At 37.9% G+C, this 23,182-nt stretch overlaps 1 protein-coding gene across 6 annotated transcripts in view; it reads right to left on the bottom strand.

Annotated features, from left to right (window-relative positions):
* The window catches only part of Faf1 (Fas associated factor 1), a 372,980-nt gene that overhangs the window by 30,180 nt on the left and 319,618 nt on the right, over positions 1–23,182 (bottom strand). For all 6 annotated transcript variants that reach the window (XM_087660189.1, XM_087660188.1, NM_130406.2 and 3 more), the window contains 2 exon segments: positions 7,856–7,936; positions 6,516–6,593 (listed from right to left, as the gene is read on the bottom strand). In XM_087660189.1, the coding sequence (XP_087516315.1) occupies positions 6,516–6,593; positions 7,856–7,936 (159 nt within the window).

Here is a 23,182-nt window from a genome sequence, read left to right as displayed (position 1 = left end):
TCTTTAACGCACCTGTCTGCTTGCTTTCTATTTTAACATTTCCCTGTGCAGTAACAGATGCTACATTATTGTCTGAGTGCAAGTGACTATACTAGAGAATAAACAACAGTAGCCCATTAGTCTATTCACTGCAGACAATATCTGCTCCTCAATGTAAGCAGTCTCCACAGCGTTTCTGTGAATGAAAGCAAACCTCATATCTCACACTAGTGGGCCATTGGGGAAACCAATAAAGAGACATTAGGAAACCAAGATGAGACTACTGCATTGTTTCACTGGCAAAAGGATAAAAAATACAGCAGTTGTTCAGTCTCAAACAAACTAAATGTAAAGGACTTGTGTAAGCAAACATGCTTTAAAACAATGACACAAAGGACACCTAAACTCAAACAACCATTGTAAACAGCACTGTTAAACTTCATTTGGTTTGCTCAATAAATATAGTTTGTTATTTGCATTATTTTAGGTTTGTGATAAAGCTGGTCTTCTGAGTTCAAAATATCTTATTTAAAGCATTTCATCTGAACAATGAGAAATAGGGACATTTTATAAAGTAAAATTAGGCACTGAGAACAGATCCCCATAAAAGGCTGTTTCTACACAATTTCACTTTTATTTTTTTAAGAAACAGAAAATAGCAGCGGTGAGGCACACCTTTAATCCCAGCACTTGGGAGGCAAAAGCAGGAAGATGTCTGAGTTTGAGGTCAGCTTGGTCTACAGAGTGAGTTCCAGGACAGCCAGGGCTGCACAGAGATATCCCGTTTCAACAAACAGGAAACAGAAAAATATATTTTTACCAAATACTGGCTTAACACACACACACACACACACACACACACACACGCATAAAAATGTGTGCACATTATACTCTAGGCTTCTTTTGGTAAAGATGTAGCAAATAACCATTTACAATGTTAAACAGTATAAAGCTAACATCAATTCCATGAATCCTTCCTGATTATTTCCTTTATTAGGCACTGTTTTAGAACAGGAAAAGAACAACAACAACAACAACAGCAACAACAACAACAACAACAACAACGACAACAAAGCACAAACAGTTTCTGCTCAAATGGATGTTAGTACTCTAGCTGGGTAAAATAAAGACCATGGCAAAAATGCATAAAGGAAAATGTATACTCAATTACATATAAAATATGGAGAGTGGGAATACTGGAAGAATGAAAGAAGAGCATAATTTCCAACACTGTAAGCCAGTAAGAAAATTTAGGTGAGAATATCAGAGGGAGGAGTCATGGTGAACATCCCGGCTCTGGGACTGGTGTGCTGAAGACCAGCACCGCTGCCAATGTGACTGGAGCAGAATGAATAAGAGGGGTCAGCAGTTAGAGAGAAAAGAAAGGGTGCATTTACAATGTATTCAGCTTGAAAAGGCAATTTAATGAATTTTCTCCAGCTTTGAAATTGATATAATTTATAGACAATAAGCCTGTCATGTTTATGTATGTATATATATGTACCTAACCCAGGACTTTGTACTTCTAAGGCAGACACCCTAACACTGATCTATATCCCCAAGGCACAGAATTTTTAATTTCGATGAGGTCTTATTAGAATTTTTGTAAAGATCAAAAAAAAAAAAGTTATGCCTTTTGTCTAAGCATGTTATATGCATGTGAGTGTAGTTGCTCACAGAGGCCAGAAGAGGGCATCAGATCCTCTACAGGCTGGACTTAACAGTACTTGAGAACTGCCCACCATGGGTCCTGGGAACTGAAATTGAATCCTCTAGAATACCAGATTTGTTGTTGTTTTTTTTTTTTTTTCCTTTTTCTTTTTTCTTTTTTTGGGTATTTTTCATTTACATTTCAAATGTTATTCCTTTTCCCGGTTTCCTGGACATAAGCTGCCATCCCCCCTCCCCTTCTATAAGGATGCTCCCCTCCCCATCCACCCCCCCTTCCCTCCACTCCCTGACATTCTTTTACACTGGGGGTCCAATCTTGGCAGGACCAAGGGCTTCTCCTTCCCTGGTGTCCAACATGGCCACCCTCTGCTACATATACAGTTGGAGTCATGGGTCAGTCCATGTATAGTTTTTGGGTAGTGGTTTATTCCCTAAGAGCTCTGGTTGGCTGGCATTGTTGTTTTTATGAGGATGCAAGCCCCTTCAGCTCCTTCAATGCTTTCTGTAACTCCTCCAATGGGGATCCTGTTCTCAGTTCAATGGTTTGCTGCTAGCATTCGCCTCTGTATTTGACATGCTCTGACTGTGTCTCTCAGGAGACAGCTGTATCTGGCTCCTGTCAGCATGCACTTCTTAGTTTCATCAATCTAATCTAGTTTTGGTGGATATATATACATACACACACACACACACACACACACACACACACACACACATATATATATATATGTATGTACACACACACACACACGCACCACACATGTATGGGCCACATGTGGGGTAGGCTCTGAATGGCGATCTTTCAGTCTCTGCTCCAAGCTTTGCCTCCATATCCCCTCCTATGAATATTTTTGTTCCCTTTAATCAAGTCATCTCTCCAGCCCCAAGACTTATTTTATGGATCATAACTGGTGTTACTACTAAGGAATCTTTGCTTAACCAAAGGTCTTGAAGATTTTTCTCTTGTTTTTCCTAGAACTTTAATGACTACATGAAGTCTTAAACTCTGAGACTATGTCCTCTAATCTTGTTCCTTTTTCATTATTGTTTCAACCACTTCTAGTCTTCTTCATATGCATTTTAGGAAGTTTGTCAGTTTTGAGGTGAAATTCTACAGAGATTTAACTGAGCTCAATCTAAGATGTTAGTTTTTATTTTGAGGTTGAAGCTAATTTAGGAAGCATCATGCAATAATTGCAAAAGGATTGATTAAGACTATGTGAAAGGTTAAAAACAGGAACATGGGCTCAAGTCAGGTGGCCTTTGGATAAGTTTGGTAGTAGCAGTTATCAGAAACATCTGAGTTTTGTAAATATCTCTGAAGTAGATGAAAACGCATAATCATTAAGACAGGTGAGGTTTGAGTCTTATTAGCAATGTCAGTGAAGATGATGGGCTAGCAATTCTCAAGAGAATGTGTCAAGGCTCCTACTAATATAATTTCTGCTTCCTTCCTCCTCCTCTTCCTTTCTTTTCTTTTTCTCCATGTAGCTCTGGTTGTTCTGGAACTCACTATGTATACCAAGCTGGCTTTGAACTCACAGAGATCCACCTGCCTCTGCTTCCCAAGATCTGGGATTAAAGGTGAGTGCCACCATTACCTGACATAATTTCTGTTCTCTTGCCTTCAATATTACTTAATTTTTTTCTATTTCAGGAGGCATCAAAGCTTAAAAGAAAGGAAAATAAGATAGGAAAAAGCATACTTGGGGAAAAAAAAACTAGTAAAAGTGATTAATTTTGTGTTAATTCTTTCCATCAATAATTCTTTAAAATGTGGCTCTTTCAAGAACAGCTTTAATAAGTGAACTGTTCTCTAAGTTTGTTCTGTACTGTTCTTTAGCAAACTCTGTGCCTTTCTCCATGTATTCACATCTAAAGCCTCTCCCCTGGCTCTCCATCCAACAATGAATCCAGTCAAACTGCCATTCTGCTTCATGTCATGCTGGGTATCCAGCCACCCTGTCCTCTGTGAAGTCTTCCTTGTGTCTTTCTACGTTTAGAAGCTGTCTTCTTTCTCCACACATTTTCAGCACTCTACTGTCTTAATGATTTTTTATAAAATACACTGCTATCTTTACCTGTTTATTTTATATTTGTCCATTTCCTCACATCACATCATCACAAGATAATGAGCTCCTTGATGGCTGAACTTACATTTAAAACATGGTAAGTTATATAAGTAATATAACTTATAATACGTAAACAACTAATTTAATGACCCACTGCCGATTCCTATGTTTAACAGCTGGAATGCATATACAAGTAGAATTATCTCTCATCTAAAATGCTTGGGGCTAAAATGTTTTAGTTTTCAGAGGTTTCTGATTTGGGGATATTTGCATATATGTGCAGTCTTCTATAAGAAGATATATATGACTTATAAATACTTGAAAAATAAAATTATAGCCTAGGATAAATTATGTAAATTATATGAAGAAAGTATATATACTATTATGCTATCAATAACATGTGTAGTGAATTTTTGTGTACTTAAAATTTTTTTTATTTTTATTTTTTTTAATTCTTTTAAAATTATTTTTATTTTATGTGTTATGCTTCCATGTGTGTCTGTGTACTACGTGGGTATGTGCCCAGTGTTTACAGAAGCCAGAAGAGGGTGCTGGATTCCCTAGGATTAGAGTTATAGTCGGTTATGAGCTACCATGTGGGTGCTGGGAACCTAGACCCTCTGTTAGAGTAAGTAGACAGTGCTCTTAGCCACTGTGTCATTTCTCCAGGCCAAATTATATAGTCTTGACATTTGAGCAAACTAGTATGGTTAAAGATATCATATTAAGAAAGAGAGAGGGCAAACTGGCTCATACCTGTAATTTCAGTACTTAAAAGGGCAGAAGCAGGTTGATCTCTAAGTTCAAGACTAGTCTGGTTTATACTACCTGTTCTGGCCTAGGTAGTATGACTGTCTCAAAAACAAACAAATGAATAACAAAACAAATCAAAATATGGGAGGGAGGTTGGGAACATGTGTGAAAGAGGGCATAAAAGAGCAGGAATCTCTCAAGTTTTTAAACTGTATTCTTTTAAAAATTTTAAAACTATATTTACTTATTACATTAATTGATCAATTGTGTGTGTGTGTGTGTGTGTGTGTGTGTGTGTGTGTGTGTGTGTGTGAGGGGGGGGGAGCACATGTATGGAGGTCAGAGAACAACTGTGGGAGTCAGTTCTCTATTTCCAACACATAGGGTCTAAGGATCAAATTCAAGTAGTCAGGCTTGGTGTCATGTATCTTTACTTGATAAGTCATCTCAACCCTTTAAACACTATTCCTTGAAATAGCTTAAAAGGATAGTGGATATAAAGTCTAGAAAATTCCAACATATACGGCTACTCTAGACACAAACGATGATGGCACATGGTCTTAGACTTCAAGGGAGTATGGGGAAGGGCATAAACTTTATAGTCATGAAGATCTAGGTGAGAAGCTCAGGTGTTTCTATTTCTACACATGACTTACTGAGCTTCATGTCTCTTACCTGTGAAGACAACTCTATAAGTTGTGACTTGTTCTCATGATTACTAATAAGCATAGTCAAAACAGCCACAGAGTTAAGACAAATGCAGGTCAATGAACTGTTTCCTGTCTAGAGAACCAGGGCTTGCATATGTGGCAGAAACTTAGTAAGTGTCAGATCATGGACAACATGTCATTCAAGATCTGATTCAAATATTACTTCTTACACTGTCTGTCCATCAAAGCTACGAAAGATGTTTTCCCTCTGTGCCTTATTTCAAAAACATTTTGTTTTTATTTACACTATGCCACTTAGTACATTTTCCCCCTGCTGATTTTGCTCTTCTTTAGAGACATGTTGTATATTCTTGCTAAGATTTAATTTGTTGTTGTAGGCAGAGAGCGTTTTATTATCATTTGTTTTCCTTCATGTTTGGTAAAATTCTTGTTGTTGTTATTGTTATTTTTTAATGTGGGAAAGAGTAGATATGCCAAAAAAAGAAAAGAAAGAAAGCAAGCAAGCAAGCAAGCAAGCAAGCAAGCAAGCAAGCAAGCAAGCAAACAAGCAAGCAAGCATGAATAAAGAGTAGACAGATCATCCTCTAGCCTCTAGCAGTGTGTGTGCATGAGTGCACGCGCACATGCACACATACCCACAGACACATACAGACAACACACACACACACACACACACACACACACACAGAGAGAGAGAGAGAGAGAGAGAGAGAGAGAGAGAGAGAGGGGCAGGCAGAGGCAAGTGAAATAAGTAAATAACTGAAAGGACAGCATCTTTTACCAAGTATGATAACTAATCCATTTTCTCAGTTAGACCTCTAGGCATTTTATAACTTCTCAGATAGCTTCTTCTTTTTTAATAAGTGAACCAAGTTACTGACCTCATGTCTAGAAAAGCATTCTAAATATATATCTGAAAGAATCACCTGATGCTCTTTCCCTTACTCCTCCTACACGTAGGCATCCATTTATCTCAATGATGTAGACAAAAGGAAAATAACAGCTGAACAAGCTAGAGGCTCAATCCAAGACACTGTAGAAGCAACACTATTTTTGATGGGTAAAGTTTAGGGAAAGGATAGAAATATTGATAGTATATTCTCAGGGTAAGAAAATATAAAAATGGTGGGAAGTGCTATTTAAGGCAACAAAAGGGGGATAAAAACAAAGATAAAAGAAAACAGTGAATCTAATACTTTATCAAGTTTTTAAATAAGTGTTCCTCACACTAGATCAAGGAATAATTCTTCTGAAGACAGGTTTGGTCTCTAATACCAAAATGATCTCAGGAAAAGCAAAATTGTGTTATAAAAATATCAAGAGCCTCACAAGCAAGTGCAATAGTACTGCTTTCTTAAATTACGCCTACCTCGCGTTCCTCTTCTTGCTCTTTGCGAATCTGCTCCAAACGAAACTGTTCTGCCATCTCTCTCTCATGAGCTTCTCTCTGATGATACAATGAACAAGGAGTAAATATTTAATAAACATCTATATAAAAATAATAAAACAAAGGAATCAAGCTCATATAGGATTGTGATAAATGTTTAACAGAGTACTGAACTCTGCTATGAGGAACTTTATTTTTATTGTATTATGTGATTCAACTGGGTTGCTCCTTCTGGGATGCAGGAGAAGAAAAAGAAAAACGCTGTATCTAAAGGGCTTATTCAACATAATCTACATGGCATGGGCAGTGTGGTAATAGCAATTTTTTTTCTGGAATAAGAATAGAAATAGCATCAACACCACAAAAGCTGAACTAAGCATGGTGACACTAGATCCTAGCACTCTGAAGGAAGTAGCAGGAGGATCAGAAGTACATTTATTCTTGGCCATATAGCAAATTAAAGGCCAACCCAGAATACAGAGACTGTCTCTAAAACCAAATTACACCAAACCAACAACAACTTCCCACTCCACAAAAAACCATCAGAACACTTCTTTTGTTCCCCACTTTTGATTTGTCCCCTCCTCCGTCTCTCTCTGTCTCTCTCTGTGTCTCTGTCTGTCTCCATGCCTTGATACTTTCTGAAGGCTAGCTTGTTCGGCCTCCTGTTCCTCTGTGTAGTTCATTTAGATCACATTAGGAAACATCCCCAGCATATTCCCATTTGCTGGCTCTCCAAAAAAGCTAGGATATATTTTTTTCCCTTTCCACTGAAACTTAGCTCATGAACATTCAAAATTCAGTGGTTCTCTGATGCCTTGTAGGACACTTGCTTTAGGAGACAGAAGTTAAATTTTGGGCAGGTAAGTGACTTAGCAGCGAAGGGTGCCTTCTGCTACATCTGACAACCTGAAGTAGATTCCTACAAGGTCAAAGGAAAGAACTAACTCTTTCAAGGTGTCCTCTGACTTCTACACTCTGGCATACACATAGAAATCAATACATGTAAAAACCCCTGTGGGTTATATCATTCGCTAATTATAAAACAAATAAAAGAGATACTAGGCTAATTTTATTACCATTTTTATGATTCTGATACAACTTATTTTGTCAAAATGAATGATGATTTGAGAATTATGGGTAGAACTATTTTCTGTATAGCTGATCCTAGCTTTCTCTAATGAAAATTTAACATTTTTTTTTTAGGGTTTTAAGTGATGAGAGAGAGAGAGAGAGGGGGGGGGAGGGGGAAGGGCATTTGGACAACCAAAGACTATTTAGAATTCAGTTCTATATTCCAGAAGAAACTTAACCAAACTTACCTTTGCCCTGTCGGCTTCAAGGGAAAGGCGATAAGCCTCATCTTGCTCTCTCTTCACATTTTCTCTGGCTTCACGTTCATCCTTAAATAAACGATTCAGATAGGGTTTCATAATTTTTTTTAAAAGGAAAACTCTTTTTTTAAACACATGTATATATTACAATTAAATAAAGCCTTTAAAGTATACAGAACATGCGGACAAGCAAGATGAACAAGCTAGCTCTACTATTTATAAACTGACCATGTGACTGTAAGCTTCAGAACACCTCCATTTCCTTTACAGAGCACTGAAATACTGTATGTCTGATAAGGCTACTGTGAGAATTAACTGTAGTAGCATATGAATTGTAGTACAGCATAGAATACTTCTCCCCTTGGTACTAAGGACTGGGAAGACTTTTTTAAAAAAAGGCTGAACCCTTATGAACCTCATTTCACACAACATCATTACAATTTCACTTGTTAAGACAAACAATCTCTTTTGGTTACTAGGCGCCTCCCTGCTTCATCCATACTTGAACTATACAGCAATCAGAAGTCATCTGGGTTAAAATCTGTTACAATATTTTGTGTGTGTAATAGAATTAAGTGAAGTCACAGAAAGAAATCACGTTTTCTCTCATATGCAGAATCTAGCAAAAAAAAATATGTGCATGTGGTACACTTCATGTTTTAACATGAAGAAGAGAGAGGCAGAAAGGCTAAACATAAGAGGCTGGCTAGCCAATATGCTCTAGAGACCCTGCTTCCAACTTCTCAGCCCTGGAGTTGCAAACTGTAGTGATGAGCGTGTGCTGGGGATCTGAATTCAGATCCTCATGCTTGTGAAGCACTTGCCTGACAGAGCGATAGCCATGTTCTCTTCTTGAATATTTTAGCTTCTAGAGTATACCATCTGCCTATATTGACCTCATGGCTTTATAAGAAATTAAAGCTTAATTAACAATTTTTTATTTGTAAGATCCATTGGAGTATCCAATATACACATACCATGCTTGGCTACATTTAATTTAACAAATAACTGCACACATAGGAGTGCAGGTTTCTCTTTCAGTTACTGCTTCATTAAACTAGAAAATATACAGTCATAAATATTTGCCCACTTCCGACTCTAATTGGAAATTTCATTTCTCTTTCTTTCCCTTTCCGATTAGCTATGTGCTTTCTCAAGCTGAAGTGTACGTTCAGCATTCTCTTAGGCGTTCTCTCTGATACCTAGTCAAGACTGGTCTTCTCCATAAGGCCTTCTAATTCCAATATTTAGGTAACTATAAAGCAAAAACAGATATAGTAATACAAGGAAACAAAAATTATTCACAAAAATGGGCCTTGAAACACACAAGAGAGTATATTTTGCAGTATATTTTAACTATGAAGACATATTTCCCTCTAACTATATTTTTACCAACTGAAATGGATTAATTTTTCACTCCACTCTTTTTAATGAGGTTTTATGGTGACTTAATGGAATCAACAAGGCAAATTCTGTTTTGCTTACATGTTCCTTCAATTAATTTATTATTCTGTAAATACCTTTCCTTAAACCATATTCAAATTTATACATAACAGTCCCTTAGATATTCATCTAAACGAGTTACTCTGTATTCTGGTTTCTTCACCGGTTCTGAGGAGGAGCAATGGGTGGGCTAGCACACTTGGGCACAATTCCTGGTGCAGCCAATGGCAATCTACATGAATGTGTAAATGTTTTCTTTTTTAAATGTTAATTAAAGCATCAAACTCTTACAGATCTTGTGTGCCCATGGATAAACATGCATTCTGCTGCCTACAGGAAACACATCTCAGAGACAAAGACAAACACTACCTCAGAGTCAAAGGCTGGAAAACAACTTTCCAAGCAAATGGTCAGAAGAAGCAAGCTGGAGTAGCCATTCTAATATCAAATAAAATCAATTTCCAACTAAAAGTCATCAAAAAAGATAAGGAAGGACACTTCATATTCATCAAAGGAAAAATCCACCAAGATGAACTCTCAATCCTAAATATCTATGCCCCAAATACAAGGGCACCTACATACGTAAAAGAAACCTTACTAAAGCTCAAAACACACATTGCACCTCACACAATAATAGTGGGAGATTTCAACACCCCACTCTCATCAATGGACAGATCATGGAAACAGAAATTAAACAGTGATGTCGACAGACTAAGAGAAGTCATGAGCCAAATGGACTTAACGGATATTTATAGAACATTCTATCCTAAAGCAAAAGGATATACCTTCTTCTCAGCTCCTCATGGTACTTTCTCCAAAATTGACCATATAATTGGTCAAAAAACGGGCCTCAACAGGTACAGAAAGATAGAAATAATCCCATGCGTGCTATCGGACCACCACGGCCTAAAACTGGTCTTCAATAACAATAAGGGAAGAATGCCCACATATACGTGGAAATTGAACAATGCTCTACTCAATGATAACCTGGTCAAGGAAGAAATAAAGAAAGAAATTAAAAACTTTTTAGAATTTAATGAAAATGAAGATACAACATACTCAAACTTATGGGACACAATGAAAGCTGTGCTAAGAGGAAAACTCATAGCGCTGAGTGCCTGCAGAAAGAAACAGGAAAGAGCATATGTCAGCAGCTTGACAGCACACCTAAAAGCTCTAGAACAAAAAGAAGCAAATACACCCAGGAGGAGTGGAAGGCGGGAAATAATCAAACTCAGAGCTGAAATCAACCAAGTAGAAACAAAAAGGACCATAGAAAGAATCAACAGAACCAAAAGTTGGTTCTTTGAGAAAATCAACAAGATAGATAAACCCTTAGCCAGACTAACGAGAGGACACAGAGAGTGCGTCCAAATTAACAAAATCAGAAATGAAAAGGGAGACATAACTACAGATTCAGAGGAAATTCAAAAAATCATCAGATCTTACTATAAAAACCTATATTCAACAAAATTTGAAAATCTTCAGGAAATGGACAATTCCCTAGACAGATACCAGGTATCGAAGTTAAATCAGGAACAGATAAACCAGTTAAACAACCCCATAACTCCTAAGGAAATAGAAGCAGTCATTAAAGGTCTCCCAACCAAAAAGAGCCCAGGTCCAGACGGGTTTAGTGCAGAATTCTATCAAACCTTCATAGAAGACCTCATACCAATATTATCCAAACTAGTCCACAAAATTGAAACAGATGGAGCCCTACCGAATTCCTTCTATGAAGCCACAATTACTCTTATACCTAAACCACACAAAGACACAACAAAGAAAGAGAACTTCAGACCAATTTCCCTTATGAATGTCGATGCAAAAATACTCAATAAAATTCTGGCAAACCGAATTCAAGAGCACATCAAAACAATCATCCACCATGATCAAGTAGGCTTCATCCCAGGCATGCAGGGATGGTTTAATATACGGAAAACCATCAACGTGATCCATTATATAAACAAACTGAAAGAACAGAACCACATGATCATTTCATTAGATGCTGAGAAAGCATTTGACAAAATTCAACACCCCTTCATGATAAAAGTCCTGGAAAGAATAGGAATTCAAGGCCCATACCTAAACATAGTAAAAGCCATATACAGCAAACCAGTTGCTAACATTAAACTAAATGGAGAGAAACTTGAAGCAATCCCATTAAAATCAGGGACTAGACAAGGCTGCCCACTCTCTCCCTACTTATTCAATATAGTTCTTGAAGTTCTAGCCAGAGCAATCAGACAACAAAAGGAGATCAAGGGGATACAGATCGGAAAAGAAGAGGTCAAAATATCACTATTTGCAGATGACATGATAGTATATTTAAGTGATCCCAAAAGTTCCACCAGAGAACTACTAAAGCTGATAAACAACTTCAGCAAAGTGGCTGGGTATAAAATTAACTCAAATAAATCAGTTGCCTTCCTCTATACAAAAGAGAAACAAGCCGAGAAAGAATTTAGGGAAACGACACCCTTCATAATAGACCCAAATAATATAAAGTACCTCGGTGTGACTTTAACCAAGCAAGTAAAAGATCTGTACAATAAGAACTTCAAGACACTGAGGAAAGAAATTGAAGAAGACCTCAGAAGATGGAAAGATCTCCCATGCTCATGGATTGGCAGGATTAATATAGTAAAAATGGCCATTTTACCAAAAGCAATCTACAGATTCAATGCAATCCCCATCAAAATACCAATCCAATTCTTCAAAGAGTTAGACAGAACAATTTGCAAATTCATCTGGAATAACAAAAAACCCAGGATAGCTAAAGCTATCCTCAACAATAAAAGGACTTCAGGGGGAATCACTATCCCTGAACTCAAGCAGTATTACAGAGCAATAGTGATAAAAACTGCATGGTATTGGTACAGAGACAGACAGATAGACCAATGGAATAGAATTGAAGACCCAGAAATGAACCCACACACCTATGGTCACTTGATTTTTGACAAAGGAGCCAAAACCATCCAATGGAAAAAAGATAGCATTTTCAGCAAATGGTGCTGGTTCAACTGGAGGGCAACATGTAGAAGAATGCAGATCGATCCATGCTTATCACCCTGTACAAAGCTTAAGTCCAAGTGGATCAAGGACCTCCACATCAAACCTGACACACTCAAACTAATAGAAGAAAAACTAGGGCACTGGAAAAAATTTCCTGAACAAAACACCAATGGCTTATGCTCTAAGATCAAGAATCGACAAATGGGATCTCATAAAACTGCAAAGCTTCTGTAAGGCAAAGGACACTGTGGTTAGGACAAAACGGCAACCAACAGATTGGGAAAAGATCTTTACCAATCCTACAACAGATAGAGGCCTTATATCCAAAATATACAAAGAACTCAAGAAGTTAGACCGCAGGGAAACAAATAACCCTATTAAAAAATGGGGTTCAGAGCTAAACAAAGAATTCACAGCTGAGGAATGCCGAATGGCGGAGAAACACCTAAAGAAATGTTCAACATCTTTAGTCATAAGGGAAATGCAAATCAAAACAACCCTGAGATTTCACCTCACACCAGTGAGAATGGCTAAGATCAAAAACTCAGGTGACAGCAGATGCTGGCGAGGATGTGGAGAAAGAGGAACACTCCTCCATTGTTGGTGGGATTGCAGACTGGTAAAACCATTCTGGAAATCAGTCTGGAGGTTCCTCAGAAAATTGGACATTGAACTGCCTGAGGGTCCAGCTATACCTCTCTTGGGCATATACCCAAAAGATGCCTCAACATATAAAAGAGACACGTGCTCCACTATGTTCATCGCAGCCTTATTTATAATAGCCAGAAAATGAAAAGAACCCAGATGCCCTTCAACAGAGGAATGGATACAGAAAATGTGGTACATCTACACAATGGAATATTACTCAGCTATCAAAAACAACGAGTTTATGAAATTCGTAGGCAAATGGTTGGAACTGGAAAATATCATCCTGAGTGAGCTAACCCAATCACAGAAAGACATACATGGTATGCACTCATTGATAAGTGGCTATTAGCCCAAATGCTTGAATTACCCTAGATCCCTAGAACAAACGAAACTCAAGACGGATGATCAAAATGTGAATGCTTCACTCCTTCTTTAAATGAGGAAAAAGAATACCCTTGGCAGGGAAGGGAGAGGCAAAGATTAAAACAGAGACTGAAGGAACACCCATTCAGAGCCTGCCCCACATGTGGCCCATACATATACAGCCACCCAATTAGACAAGATGGATGAAGCAAAGAAGTGCAGACCGACAGGAGCCGGATGTAGATCTCTCCTGAGAGACACAGCCAGAATACAGCAAATACAGAGGCGAATGCCAGCAGCAAACCACTGAACTGAGAATAGGTCCCCTGTTGAAGGAATCAGAGAAAGAACTGGAAGAGCTTGAAGGGGCTCGAGACCCCAAAAGTACAACAATGCCAAGCAACCAGAGCTTCCAGGGACTAAGCCACTACCTAAAGACTATACATGGACTGACCCTGGACTCTGACCTCATAGGTAGCAATGAATATCCTAGTAAGAGCACCAGTGGAAGGGGAAGCCCTGGGTCCTGCTAAGACTGAACCCCCAGTGAACTAGTCTATGGGGGGCGGGCGGCAATGGGGGGAGGGTTGGGAGGGGAACACCCATAACGAAGGGGAGGGGGGAGGGGGATGTTTGCCCGGAAACCGGGAAAGGGAATAACACTCGAAATGTATATAAGAAATACTCAAGTTAATAATAAAAAAAAAAAGAATAATCTTGCCCCTTTGTACATTTGCACTATGTAAATATTTAAGATGTTTAAAATTTTAATTTGACCTTATTTTTTCTCACTTAACCTCTTTGAAATTAGTTTTGGTTTCAGGAAATTCTGTTCTTTCCCTTTAAAGCATTTATTAAATAGCAATTGTGTATCATAGTTATTTATTCAATATATAGAGTCCTTCCTATGATACAGAGTAAGCATCACAAAGAAGAGAGTTTGTCTATATTATATACTGCTGTATTTTACATGCTCCTGATAGTTTCTGAGAGGTGTTTATTAAGTGTAGATTAAGTAAATACATGTAACAGTATGTGTGTGTCTGTGTGTTTGCTAGAGGTGCACTCATCTTTGTCAAGTCTTCTGCTATTGCACTAAACCTTAGGGTTTTTTATTGTTTACACTCTTCTCTCATACAATATATCCCTACAGCATTTTCCCCTCCCTAACCCCTCCCAGACCCTTCCCACCACCTCTCTTGTCACCAGGTCCACTGTTCCTCCGCTTCCCTTCAGAAAAAGAGCATGCCTCCCAAGGATATAAACTGGATACAGCGTAACAAGATACAATAAGACTAGGCACAAACCCTTATATCAAGGCTAGATGAGACAACCCAGTAGAAAGAAAAGGGTCCAAAGAGCAGACAAGAGAGTCAGAGGTACCATACTCCCACTGTTAGAGGTACCCAAAAACCCCAAGCTAAACAATTATTACATATATGCAGGGACCTAGCACAGACTCCTGTGGGCTCCATGATTGCCACTTCAGGGTCCGTGAGCCCTTATGAGCTGATTCTATGGGCTGTGCTCTTCTGGTGTCCTTAATTAGCTTTTGAAAGTATTTCAAATTCTGGGCTCACTGATTTGACTAGGCTTCTTGGCCAGAGACCCTGGGATCTGCCTGTTTCTTCCCTGAACTCTTGGGGTTATTGATACACACTCCCAGATTCCAACTTGAAATCCTTGTACAAAGTACATAATTTACCCATGGAGCTATTTCTCTAGAGACACCCCCCCACCAACCCCTTCTTTCTTTGACATATTCTCACTATGTAGTTTATGTAGTCCTGGCTGGCCTGGATCACAATATAGAGCAAGCTAGCTAGCCTCAAACTCACAAAGCTATGCCTGCTTCTGCATTTCAAACACTGGTATTAAGGGCATGAATCAGTATGCTTGATTTTTTTTTTTTTTTTATGCTGGCTTCATGTAGCCCAGGCTGGTCTTGAACAACTGAATTTACTGCCTGTGCCTTTTTGAGTGCTAAGATTACAAGAATGTGCCACCAGGCCTGGCTTCTATTTTCATTCATTTATTTTGATGTTGGGGATTAAACCTAGCGTTTTCTTTGCACATGCTAAGCACAGGATCTTTCACTGAGTTACACCCTAGCTCCAAATGTACGATGGGTAAATAATTATCTTTTTAGGATAAAGCATCAATTGTTAGCAGTGAAATGAAGAAAAAGAGATATAGCTCATCTACAAAGCAGACTGCCTGGACAATGTAGTCAACTGGTTGGGCAGGACTGACCTGTTGTGATACTATGTACATTCAATAAAGGGACAAGCTACCTCAGCTGGAAACCATTTAAGCACAACTATAGTTCATAAAACAATTATTCTAAGTAAACAGCTCTGTTCTAGAACAGATGGCTGCAAATATAAAAGGACATTAAATTCAGGATCTGTACCCTAGAATGTTCCATCTGTTGTAGAGGACTTCCTAGCGCAACTAGTCACTGTCATGTCTGCCCTTCTTTCCTCCTTTCACTCTGCCACAAATATTCACTAAGTATCAAGTTTACATTTGCCATAACGTTAGCGCTGGGGATACTAAGAAGGCCGATACCTACTTGTGACAGCATCAGCATTTTGTCAAGGACTATACTATCGATTGTTAAATGCTCACAGCTAGGTTACTCTCCTTGTTCCTTAAAGGTTGTGCTCTGCTCCATCAGCTCTATTGCCGTCTTTCACATGCTTTTATAAATACAAGAGGATCAATATGGCCAAAGGGGTGATTTAGAGATGGAAGGAGGCTGGGTGAGTGCATGATCCTATCTAATAAAGCTAATGGCAGAGCTGAGTAGGGAACTCAGGGCTACTGAATGCTCCCCATCTTTCCCATGCTTATACCCCTCTCCTGACCATCATGGCAGAAGGACTTCTTGAACGCACATGGTTCAGAATGAAATTTCACAAATTTATTATGGTTTTCTTGTGTGTTTACAGTTATTTGTACATGGGTATTATTTGGTTTTTATCTTTTCTATAGATTTTCTATGAACTTTTTCACCTGTCCTATTCGAAGTAACCTCTAATTTGGGAAATTAGAGGTAATACTGTTGAGGCATCCCTGATATATTATTAGACTGTATTATTAGACTTAAAAAAATTTCCAGGGGTTGGAGTTAAATTTAATCTACAATCTACTTTCATAGCCTGAAGTATGCCTCTTGACACTACTACTCCTGTGGCCATCAAATATGTCCTTGTAGAGTGAACTCTAGGCCAGTCTTGGTTACAGAGTGAGATCTTGTCTTAAATATTTGAAAAAGCAAATAAGAAATAAAGGAAGGAAGGGCTCATAAAAATTAAGAATACTTTTATGCATCAAAAGATGCCATAGAGAATAGACAATCTACAAAATGTAATTAATACTTACAATTCATGTATTTGATAAGAAAAACAGAAAAGGACTCAAATAGCTATTTTAAAGAAGTCCATAAATGTCCAATAAGAATGTATTTATAGTAGTGTTCACAATAGCCAGAAGTTGGAAAAACTCAAGTGTACACACACAGAAAGGTGAACATACAAATGTGGTATACAAATACATACATATACACACATACACACAAACAGATTATTAATTCAGTTATAAAGAGAAATGATACTACAATATAAACAAACAAACATTAAGGACACTATATTAATGAGAGGATAAACATCAAATGTTTCTGTTTATATAAGGTAAACAGGAAACCTCACACAGAGAGAATGTAGAACAGAGATTTCTGTGGGAGAGCAGAGCTATTAGTGGACTGGGTAGAAAGGCTAGTTCAGTGGTGAGCCAAGTGATCTGAAAAGATATCCTGCCCTCTTCCTGATGTTAACAACAAATAGCTGTGTTAATGGTCTTCATGTGTAGCAAAGAGAAGTTTCTTTAACCAGGACTGAGGTATAAGGAAAAGTATCTAGAATGTAATAAAGAGTTCTGTTGGTTTAGTAAAGTAGTTTAGAGGATTTTCCTTTAAGATCCATTACTTCACTAGCCAAGAGAAGTTGGTGCCACTACTTAACTATTTGGGACATTTGGTCATGCTAGTCATGGTTATGGTTCATAGGCATCATAGCTGGAGGCATTATTGATTGCTTGCCTTCCTTGGCAGCTTGTATAGCATCTTCTGGTACTATAAAAACTAGTCCTTAGGGATGAGGCTTTCGGGTATGATCAACCTTCAAGTCTTTCATTTTTTTGTCTGAACTTTACAGTATCTTTAGCAATAGGGTCTTACATTTAACCTTTGGGTGGTAACCAATGACAACATCAATAATCTATATTGTTTGAGAGTCTCCTGGATTCCCCTGACAATACAACTGATAAAAAAACAAGAAACAACTGATGGTGGGGTATCCATAAATAACAATACATATACAACACAATTCCCATGCTGACAGCTCAAGGAACATAGAGGATGAGAGATTGGAAAGGGAGCAGAGGACCAGGAGGTCTGCTGTGAAATTCTGCTCCCTTACAACAACAGGGAAGAGACATCCATGACACCAAAATTTGGCTGCCTAAACAGGACCTGAAGAATGACAACACCAACAGACATGCTATTGTGGCAAGTGGAACTCTCACAAGGCCCCATCCCTAGACAAAGAACGAAGACTGCTGAGAGAGGGAAATTAGTCTTCCTCGGCAATGAGCCTTCTAGTGGTTATCTAGTACCAAGTGGTCATCCCTGAAGTCACATACATAACCAGCGACAACTAAGAGAACACAGCAGGTTGTATTTATATAACTGTGAACTTAAACATATATAACAAGAACAATTAGGACTGATAGATGTCTTCACAGTTAAAAGCACTGGCTGATCTTCCAAAGGACCCAGGCCCAACTCCCAGAATCCAACAACTGCCTTCAACTACACTTCTAGGGGATCCTGTACCCTTGTAGATATATCAGAGCATGTAAAAAATAAAATGTAATTAAAAATAAAAATTAAAGAAAAAAAGAGACCAAGAATTTGAGAGGAAGTACAGGCTGGCATATGGAAAGGATGGGAAAGAAAAAATGAAAGGGGGAAACGATGTCATTATATTTTAACTAAAATAATGTCAAAATCTGTCTATATCTATCTATATCCATCTATCATCCATCCATCCATCCATCCATCCATCCATCCATCCATCCATCCATCTATCATCCATCCATCCATCCATCCATCCACCATTCATCCATCCATCTACCTATCAAAGTTAGCTGTAGATTTTTTATCTACAGAGGTTTTTATCTACTCTTTATTATGTTAACATTTATTATGTTAAGGACATTCTGCTCTAAATCTTAACACATTCAAACTGTTTTCAGCATTTGAAATAGATTAGCTGTTGTGTGTATCCACTGAGATGAGTGCAGGGCGAATCACACTGGTTAAGCTTTGTTTGTTTAAAAGCAATTACTTTAAAGATATAACTTCTTCACCTATACTAATTCCCCCACCCCCTGCAAATTTTTTTTAACCATCCTTCATATAGCAAGGTCTGGCACTGAAGAGATTTTAAAGTATAAAAAATTATCCATAATGTAAAGGGAGATTTGAACTCCCTTTATTCAGAAAAATAATATGTTATGGAAAATTTATGAATTCTATCAAAATTAGTAAGTGAGTTAGCAGAATTGCAAGATATAAGACATAAGCAAGTACTTTTATTTCTGTTTACTAGCAGTAAATGATCAGAAGTTCAAGTTTAAATATACCAGTTATGAAAGCATAAAATACATGAAGTACTATGAAAAATACACAAATGAACTGTACATCAAGGGTAGTAAAAATATTATTAAGAAACTAAAGATCTATTCAAGGATAGCCTGGTCTATACAGGATTCTAGAATAGTCAAGGATAAATACAAAGAAATCATATCTTGATCCCCTTCCCCCCCAAAAAAGGAAACTCAGGATCTAAGCGAATAAAAAGAAATAGCTTTCATGCATTAGAAAAATCAGTTTTTAATGATAATTCTCTCCAAAACTTGGTGTTTTTAGGACAATTCTCTTCAAAAGATCTATGGATTCAATATAATTCCAATTAAAACATCCAAAGAACCTAGCAAGCTCATGCAGAAATGCATGGGACCATGAACAATTTCGAAAGCTTTGAGAAAAACAGGCTGAAGATGCCTTTGACTAGCTCTGTATTTGTCATGATGCTGAAGCAAGTGTACAGTATCAGTATAAAGACAGAAGGAAGGAAAAGGTGGAATTCAGATATGGACCTATGTAATTTGGTTGAACAGGGTGATGCTCTAAAAATAGTGCTAGAATCAGAGCATAGGAGACTTCAGAGTCCACCTACACAGTGACACACTTTCTTCCAAGAAGGCCAAACCTCCTCCAATAAGGCTACACTTCCTCACAGTGCCAGTCCCTAGGGCCAAACATTCAAATGCAGGAATCTTTAGGGTCCAAACCTATCAAAATCACAAGAAGTTTTAATTTTTATATTTAAATTCAACTTACACATTTTTCCTTTTATGTATCCATGCTTTTGAATCAGATTTAGAATTGCTCCTAACATATGGCCATGATGCTTTCCTGTGTTCCTCTGGTAGTATTGATGTGGATCTTACAGTTAGGTCTATGGCTTATCTGAGTTGTTCTGTAGATAGACCTATGCATAGACATTTGAGCTATGTGCCTTTAACTATATATATGAAATATTAATTTTATAGAAACTCCACTTTCATTAAAAAATATAGAAGCAGGGGAAGGGGCATGGGATGGGGGTTTATGGATGGGAAACTGGGAAAGGGGATAACATTTGAAATGTAAATAAAAATATCCAATTAAAAACAAACAGAAAAAAAAAAGAAAAAATATTTATGTTGATAAAAAATTTAACCTAAACAACAACAAAGGGAAACTGTGGTATATCTACATATATGGAATACTGTTCAACAATAATAAAGAATGAGATGATGATATATGCAACAATACAGATGAAATCTCAAAAATATTTTTCCAGTGAGAAAAGCTAGGCTATAACATGATTTAATCTTTTTCAAAATTCTATAAAATACAAATAAATTTATAGTGACAGGAAGTGCAACAGAGTTGAGTTGGTAAAAAGACAATACAGAGAGGTATGAGAAAGCTTTGGGGGGTGATGTACAGCTCATGATTCTGGTGGTAGAGAAGATTTTGTGGATTATTTGTTAAAACTTGTCAAACCACACTTTTTTTTGAAGTGATGTTTCTTTGATGAGTCTCGTTTGTGTGTTCTTATTTGTTTTTTCTTTAGATTTATACTTATGCGTAGTTTCCTTGCATATTTGTCTGTGTATCACGTGAATGCATGGTTTTCACATGTGGTGAGTAACTGCAGAGCTCAGAAGAGGGTGTCAGATCCTCTAGAACTGGATTATGGATGGTTATGAATATCTATGTTGGTGCTAGGTATGGAACCCATGTCCTTTCAAGAACAAGTGCTCTCAGCCACTGAGCCATCTATCCAGCCCCTAAACTGTCTACTTCATTTAGGTATGAATATTACACATTAATTTTATTTCCACAAAGCCTTAGATAATATATGTCTGACAATACTTAGGAACATTAGTAGACTAGTTTGCATTTCCAAGCACTGAGTCAGTGTCCCTTTCTGCATATTCATGCTAACATTTGCTGTTATTTGATTTTGTGATCTTAGCCATTCTAATTGGTGTAAATAAAATTTCAAAGTTTATATATATATTTCCTGATGACTAGGGATATAAAAATTGGTGTAGTCATTTGGCAGTTCCTCAACTCGTTAAAAAATACATCTACCAAATGATACAGCTTTACTATTCTTGGGCATATTCCCACAGACTTCTGTATACCATGATAGAGGAACCTGTTCATTCATGTTCACTGCTGCGCTGTTTACACTAGGTAGGAAACAGAAACAGCCTAGATGTCTTGTAACTGATGAATGAGTAATGAAAATGTAGTACACCATGGTGCATTATTCATCTGTAAAGAATACAATTATGAATTCATAGGTAAATGGATGGAGTTGGAAACAATCATATTGAATGAGTTAGCCTAGACCCAGTAAAACAAATGCCACGTGTTCTCTCTCATGTATGGATAGCAGTTTTAAATCTTTAGATATGATGTTTAAGTTAGAGTGCCAGTTGAAGGCAGGAGACTACTAACGGGTCATTTGCAGGGTAGGTGGTGTTGGTGTTGGTGAATTTCAAGGGAAGGAAATAGAAAATAAGTGATGTGAAGTGATAAGGAGAAATAATGGAACAGGAAGGCTTAAATGGAGTTTTTAATCTTTATAGTTAAAGATTAGCACATCTCTCAGCCTTCAAAAGAGAAACTTTTTACAATACATGTTAATTAATATAGAGACAGCCAACTGGTCAGTATACAAAAAGTAAATAAAAAAAAGTAGACAGGGAACCTGAAGGGACCGACCAGATAAACAGGTTTCTGCACCCAAATCCCGTGGGAGGGAGAGCTAAACCTTCAGAGAGGCAGGCAGGCCTGGGAAACCAGAAGAGACTGCACTCTGCACACATTACTGATTCCAGAGGAAAACACCAAACGCCAATTGGAACCCTGGTGCACGGAAGCTCCCGGGAAGGGCGGCGCAGATCTTCCTGGTTGCTGTGGCCGCAGATAGCTCATAAGCAACACCCCACAAGCAAACTTGAGCCTAGGGACCACAGGTAAGACCAACTTTTCTGCTCCAATTGACCTCCCTGGTGAACTAAAGACACAGGCCCACAGGAACAGCTGAAGACCTGTAGAGAGGAAAAACTACACGCCCGAAAGCAGAACACTCTGTCCCCATAACTGGCTGAAAGAAAACAGGAAAACAGGTCTACAGCACTCCTGAAAGACAGGCTTATAGGACAGTCTAGCCACTGTCAGAAAGAGCAGAACAAAGTAACACTAGAGATAATCTGATGGGGAGAGGCAAGCACAGGAACCCAAGCAACAGAAACCAAGACTACATGGCATCATCGGAGCCCAATTCTCCCACCAAAGCAAACACGGAACATCCAAACACACCAGAAAAGCAAGATCTAGTTTCAAAATCATATTTGATCATGATGCTGGAGGACTTCAAGAAAGACGTGAAGAACTCCCTTAGAGAACACGTAGAAGCCTACAGAGAGGAATCGCAAAAATCCCTGAAAGAATTCCAGGAAAACATAAAAAAACAAGTAGAAGCCCATAGAGAGGAGTCACAAAAATCCCTGAAAGAATTGCAGGAAAACACAATCAAACAGTTGAAGGAATTAAAAATGGAAGTAGAAGCAGTCAAGAAAGAACACATGGAAACAACCCTGGACATAGAAAACCAAAAGAAGAGACAAGGAGCTATAGATACGAGCTTCACCAACAGAATACAAGAGATGGAAGAGATAATCTCAGGAGCAGAAGATTCCATAGAAATCATCGACTCAATGTCAAAGATAATGTAAAGCAGAAAAAGCTACTGGTCCAAAACATACAGGAAATCCAGGACTCAATGACAAGATCAAACCTAAGGATAATAGGTATAGAAGAGAGTGAAGACTCCCAACTCAAAGGACCAGTAAATATATTCAACAAAATCATAGAAGAAAACTTCCCTAACCTAAAGAAAGAGATACCCATAGGCATACAAGAAACCTACAGAACTCCAAATAGATTGGACCAGAAAAGAGACTCCTCCCGTCACATAATAGTTAAAACACCAAACGCACAAAATAAAGAAAGAATATTAAAAGCAGTAAGGGAAAAAGGTCAAGTAACATATAAAGGCAGACCTATCAGAATCACACCAGACTTTTCGACAGAAACTATGAAAGCCAGAAGATCCTGGACAGATGTCATACAGACCCTAAGAGAACACAAAT

The sequence above is a fragment of the Rattus norvegicus genome, chromosome 5, assembly GCF_021556685.1.
Source record: "Rattus norvegicus strain SHRSP/BbbUtx chromosome 5, alternate assembly SHRSP_T2T, whole genome shotgun sequence".
NCBI lineage: Eukaryota > Metazoa > Chordata > Mammalia > Rodentia > Muridae > Rattus > Rattus norvegicus.
Note: the sequence above shows the minus strand (reverse complement) of the source record. Positions and strands in the feature narration are given on the sequence as shown.